General features: G+C 33.0%; 1 protein-coding gene across 1 annotated transcript in view; it reads right to left on the bottom strand.

Annotated features, from left to right (window-relative positions):
* NCAM2 (neural cell adhesion molecule 2) overlaps nt 1-6,893 on the bottom strand; it is a 402,212-nt gene that overhangs the window by 76,183 nt on the left and 319,136 nt on the right. Inside the window, exons 10-11 of the mRNA XM_004675306.1 lie at nt 6,183-6,370; nt 3,884-3,980 (exon numbers count right to left, since the gene is read on the bottom strand). Coding sequence (XP_004675363.1) covers nt 3,884-3,980; nt 6,183-6,370 — 285 coding nt within the window. The remainder of the gene's footprint in view (nt 1-3,883; nt 3,981-6,182; nt 6,371-6,893) is intronic.

The following is a 6,893-nucleotide window of genomic DNA, read 5'->3' as shown; positions in this document are numbered from 1 at the left end:
TATATATATATATATATATATATATATATATATATAACACTAAACATTATCTTAAGATGGCTGAATTTACATTTATATATTTTATTCAATTTAGAGGATATGAAAATTGGCATTGTATCATGCCTAGTGCTACTTTGAAACGTGAGAGTTGGTTCATGAACTCCTTTGCTTAATAATCAAAGACTCCAAACTTTCTATCTTTATATATTTAATGTAATTGTATGTAAATATAGTGAATGCTTTTTAAGGACTTCCTTAATTTCATCTCCTCACATCATTACCACTGATCTTACAATGTGGTCTTCTAGATCTTCACTACATGGTCATTTCTTTACACTCCATACCTTTACATAGCACAGAAATTTTGTAAAGACCTTTTTTTTTTTTTAATTTCTTCTTCCTTCTGCATGGGTCTGTTTCTACTTCTTTCAGACTCAGTTCCAAAGCTTGCACCCATTGCAACCTATCACAATAATTCCAATCAGAATATGAGTCTGAGTTCCCAGAGGGTCATAACCACAGTCCCATTGCAAAGATCACACCTAAGACACTTGCCTTCAATAACCCTAGGTCTAGAACAATGCTAGAAATATTCACTACCTACATGTTGAGTGAACAAACTCACAAATGAATTGGAACTCATTCAAGCAAGTGTTAAAAATACTACCTGGTTATCTTAGGTTTCTTTTTAATCAGAGGGATTTGGAATGAGGGAATTACTACTTTTTGATGAAAACAGTTTATGCTACATTTTCTGATAAAAGTACAAAATTATAGACTTTTCTAGGATTGACTATAAAACTGAGCTTGTAAGAGAGAGATCAAACTTTATAGTCAAAGAAAGTGTATTTCCAAATAAGCTGTCGTTAACTTGATTTCAAGCTTTATGGAACAAGGGTCATCAAATGGGTTCAGGTATAGCAACAAGTTAAATTGGCTGTAATTCCGTATCTACAGAATTCTCTTCAATTGATCCAACTTAACCTGTAAGCAAGCCTTTAGTGTCAAAATGACTTGTAGAGCCTTATCCATGACTTAGATGAAATATACAAGACCACATCATTATAGCTGTGAATTAGATCAATCTTGGAAAGGGAGCTTAAACATTTGATTTGACAGGGTCTCAGTAGACTAAAATGATGAACCCAAGCTGACAGGATAAGATTTAATAAGGCTAGGTATAGAGTTCTGAACTGAAGTTAAAAAAGAAATTGATTGTACAGCATAGCATGGAGACCTCATTTAATAACAATTTGTGTGAGAAAGACATAGGAAAATACTTTAAGAGAGGAAAGTGCATAAATGAAATTTTACATTATTTCACAAAAATAATGTGCCAAGAATAAGTAAGGTTATTATTCCATTATGCAGTTTTACTACACATTATTCTACATGGACTCCTGAGCTACATATTATATCTAAGAGGAGAGGGACAATTGGACTTCTACCCTCAGAGACTGTCATTTGACTATCATAGCTGTCAGTCAACTCTTGTTGAGCCAGACTAGATGCCTGTGCTTTGACTAGATTTCCTCATTGAGTCCTCAACAGTTTAATCCAGCAGATTTGGAATGGCTACTGTGGAAACACAGAAACTCCCATCAGGATTGTACCAAAAAGACTACAGCTCCATCTTGCCACCAAAATTGCCCTGGCGGTGACTTTCTCAGAAAAGTATACAATCAATGAAATAAAGGAAAGGTCATTATATTAAGGTTTAAATGAAAAATTTACAATTAAAAGTTAAGTATACCATCCTTTTCTCTCTGCTGGGACCCCACCACCCCACACTGGAATGCTGCCACACCTGCATTCCATTGTCTTTGCTCAGAATCTGACAGCCAATGTCATTCAGCTGTGCCCATCTCAATCACACACTGATGCTGACCTTGAACTCAATTATCTGAGAGGAAAAGGACATGAAAACAAAGAGGGAAGAGATAAGGCCATACAAACATTTTAAAACAAAGAAAGTTAAGAGACAGTTTGTTCCTATATTTTCAAAAAATGTTTGGGACACAACTACAAGCTGAATATTTTGGCTATTTAATTGCTATTTGAAAGTCATCAGTTACAATGTAAAGTGATATCAAATGATCTCTAGTGTTTTTTAGGTCAAAAAAAGAATACATTGAAAATTGGGCTGTGATATTAACATACATTCCAAAATTTTGTGACAAATAATGGCTAAAATTTTGTTCCAGGGAGCAGCTGATTCAAGTGATACTGTAACAGACATTTTAAAATGACAGAGCCCTAGAGAGGAAACCACATTTAATATCAATGTTTATAAATATGATTAATTTGATGGCACTCCACCCCTTTTTAAAAGACTTCCTGAATAATTTGATTCTGAAAATGCAATGGGATTTTAAATAAAATGGTACGTATTCACTTATCATTAAAAGCTTTGTAGACATATTCTCAAACATAACAGCATTAACTGTAGACCAAGAAGGAGAAGTATTTACAAAACCTGTTATTTGATCAAGTTAAATTTTACTACACGGAGAAAGGAGAGAAGTTTATGTGAAAGAGAAAAGGGCTTTACAGACAAAAGGTGGAAGGAAAAAAAAAATAAGATCAGAGAGTTAAAATACATGCAAAGAGGGAGGAAGTAATGAAGGAACAAAATAAACTAATATTTATTATCTTCCTGAATCACTAGTAAATTAATGTCAGCAAAAATCATAGGATATAGACTCTGCATGTAGACATGAATAAACTATTATATAAACAGACCAAATTCTAGAAAGTTGATATGTGACAAGTCACATCAAAATTCATTGAAAATAAAGTGAAGTATCTACTGATAAGAAGCATTCACTGTTTACATTAATTCAAAGCCTTAGGAAATTAGGCAAATTTCCTTGTAATTAGTGTGTGTGAGCATGCATATATATGTATTAATATAACTAAAACCAGTTGGGTTTCTAGTTAAAATAAATTTTATTCTACATGCTATCATTCTGTATCTAAAACTTAGAGGAGGAAGTAGGACACTTTCTATGTAGGAAATGAAACACTTCAAGAAAATATAACACAACTATTCTACTTTCTTTGAAAATAAACAATATTTGGGCTTTCAAGTTTGTAACTATTATAATTATAAATTAGAGTCTAAAGGAATCTTCTGTTTTTTGACAGAGTTCTTACTTTACATGAAATAGATGATATTGATTTTAATGTGAAAGAACTTTAATAGAATTAGTATACATAGAGAGAGAGAGGAGAAAGAAGGTAACTAATTCTTCCAGTAAACACTCCAAATTACCTTTCCCATCATGGGCAAATGGCCAAACAAGTTTGGCCTAAAGTGGGGTCAAAATATCGGTATCTGATTTTTTTTTTAAAGACTTATTTATTTGTACATACATAACTAGGGTACAGGCCAGAGGCTCAGGGGCAGTGAGAGGCTTCACCAGAGACAGAGCAGGGAGCAGAACAGGCAGATCAACGAAGTACACTGCTGAGGGGAGCAGCGGGCGGGGCAGGAGAGGTCTGCCACACCATGTGGTCTCCTCCGGGGCAGGCGGGAATAGAACTCATGTGGAAATGGCTTTAGCTTCTCAGTGCAGTGCTTTAACACGCTGCGCCACCAGGGAGGGCCCTCGATATCTGATTTTTAAGACACCTATTTTTCTCTGTAATTGTCATACATCTCTCACTTATAAGTTGGGGGAATTAGAGTCAATCTTTAAATTCAGTCTTTACTAGTAAATATGTTTGAAGTCCCTACTATAGGTCAGATACAACTATTTTAAAGTTTGAGACAACAACTTATTCTTTTGAATAATGGTATGTATCATGACTTACTAAAATATGCAAGTTATTTGCTTACAAACCACTTTTTGAGATTTTAAAATTATTGTGTTATACTTACCAGCCAAAGCAAGAATATATTCTTGAAATCTCGTTCCTATACGGTTAGTGGCTGTGCAATTGTATCGTCCAAAGTCATTGTCAGATGTAGGTGCGATCTAAAATAACCATCAAAATAAAAGCTTCACAAATCTAGCACAATATCACTGTTTTATAGTAAGCTCTAGCATGTCTCCCATCTTCACATATATTAAATAATTCACAGTTCCTTGTTTATAACCATTTTTCTACCATTATTAATATATTACCATATATTATTAAATAATATAAACCCCTTTAACATATAACCCATATGCTTATTCTATTATTGAACTAGCTATATCATGGTTTTCCCATGAATTTATAAAGTAAATAATGCCATGATTTTTTAATCTAATAAATAGAAAATCATTAAATACTTATCCATAGAAAGCTCAAAATAGTATACAATTTGAAAAATACATATTTTTCATCATTAGCATGGTAAGTTTAACACAGGAAATTTGCTCTAATAGCACAGTTACTACTTTGTTTTCTTTGTTTTAGTCTAAAATTTGGCAGATTTGAAATTAAAGACTTATAATATGTTCAAGTTCTTACCCTCTTATGGTTTTACTGACCATAAATTATTAACCAGGGATGAAGATTCATTCTAAAAAAAAAAAATCTTTCCAGGAAGGTATTTTTCAAAGAAATATTGCCATTGTGTTGCAATCCCTATAGACAGCCACATTATCTTGACATCTAATAACAGTCTCTTGCCTCCATTTCTGTTCAATTCCTATCATTCTCTTTCAGTTTAGGTAGAAAAGATCTGACCTCAAGCCTTGCACATTTGAAATCCATAATTAAGTTAACCTTCTGGGATTCTATTGCTGAACATTGGGACCAACCCTGTAATTCTAATGTACCAAAATTCTAAAATATCAATTCAGAAAAGAGATTTGATGATAGTAATAGATATAATTTTCAGTCCCAGCAACTATTATTAGGAAAGAATATGCTTACAACAAGAGTTGCTGTTAATTTCAACTCTATCCCAAAAGGGGGAAAACGATTTTGTGGTAATGGGAGGCTATTAACTCAAAGTGCAATTTTGAGGTCCATTGAAGATGGTAATTCTAAAAGAGTACAAAAAAAGCTGTGTCGTTCATTCTGCACTCAGCTGTCCATCCAGGAATAGATCACTGGCTTAAGAAATAGAAGTTTTAACAGCTTTTATGTAAAGTACTCCTCAGTGATTAAATTAATCATTTTTCTTACATTCAGTTTTTAATAAACCTAGTGGACTTAATTGTAAAATGATTTTACTTAGAGAGAAAGAAAATTTGACAAAAAAAAAAAAAGATTTTTCTATACAGGCATTGAGGAAGCTCTAGCCCTTGAGGTAACTATTTTTCCACAGAAGATCCATTCTACAGGGAAGAATTTGCAGGAATGAATACAATGTGAGACAATTTGGCCAGGAAAAAGAATCGTGACTACAGCAGAGTTCTTCAACATCAATAAGTATTTTAAATATAGCCATTTTCATGGATTAAAAATTTAAAGGCTCAATTAAGCTATCCCTGTTCCTGGAAGTTTCAATTTTTCTAAAAGTGTAAATTGGAAAGACTGATAATGCTATAGGTGTATGTAAAATCTGATAGCAGATATACATGCACATAACTTGGATTTAATAAATATATATATTATATTTAAGTGAATTTAAAGATCCAGCACTTGTCAGTGTAAACACAATCATCGAGAACATGAATTTGAAAAATATAATGAAATGAGGCACTGAACAACTAAATCTGGTTTATTTTTCTTTTTTTGCAACTTATAAATAAATGGTCATTATATAACACCTATGTTTGTCAGTCTGAGGAGAGGAATGCATACTAGGACTAAGGCCAGGTGTAACAGTAAAACTGAACTTTGACCATCAGAAACTGACAAACTGTTCATTTTCTTTCCTAATATTTTTCTGATATAATTGCTTTTAATTCCAAAAATAAATACATGAAAAATAATGGCTGTTGCTATGCATCCATATTCCTTTATTTATAGTAAGGTGTTCATCATTAATGGTCTGTAATACAAATGCATAAAATTATCATTTAAACAAATCATTACTAAGTATGTGTGCTAGGATATAGAATGTGCACATGTGATGTATATTATATGTATGTGTATAATATATTAATATATAATGTTACATACATGCATATACATATGGCATATTATTACGCATAGTAGGCTATCTACTTAAATACATTCAAAAATTGTTACTAACCACTGAAATAACACAATTTATCGATATATACATGAAGACTTACCTCTAATATCATCTTTCTTCCTGTGCTATATGTCTTTATGTTAGTGGTGTTTTTAGCAGGTAAGACTAATTTCTCTCTTCTCCAATGGACTGATGCTAGTGGATTAGATTTTACATCACAGCTTATATTGATTGGATTTCCTTCCCAGGAATAATAAATCGTTTGGTTTGATATGAACTTGGGAGCATCTGTAAAGCAATATAATATAACATTTATAGATTTTCTCTTTAAGATAGTCATTTAATTTAGATACAGAATATTAACTGTTACTTTAGTACTAAACAAAACAACAGTAATTCTGTTTTCACGAATTTAATGTGACACCAGAACTCATTAAACAATGTCATTTAGAACATCTCATCAAATACTTATAATATTTCTGTATATGCACTCAGAGTTGGCCAATTACCAAAATATTACACTATCTTTCAGTTAAATTTGCTTTTAAGGGCCCTCCCTGGTGGCACAACAGGTTAAAGCACAGCACTATGAAGCTATCACAGCCACTACAGCACACAGCACTAGTTCAGTCCCTGACCAGGGGTTGGCCCACATGGTGCAGAAGACCTCTCCTGACCCACCTGCTGTTCCCCTCAGCAGTGTGTTTCAGTCCATCTGCCTGTTCTGCTCCCTACTCTGTTTCTGGTGAATCCTCTCATCCCCTGCTCTGGCCTGTACCCCAGCTCTGTATGTATGAATAAAAATATCTTT

This window comes from Condylura cristata, unplaced genomic scaffold (assembly GCF_000260355.1).
Source record: "Condylura cristata isolate star-nosed mole 26May11 unplaced genomic scaffold, ConCri1.0 scaffold00003, whole genome shotgun sequence".
Taxonomy (NCBI): Eukaryota; Metazoa; Chordata; class Mammalia; order Eulipotyphla; family Talpidae; genus Condylura; species Condylura cristata.
This window is presented reverse-complemented; position numbering and strand designations above follow the sequence as displayed.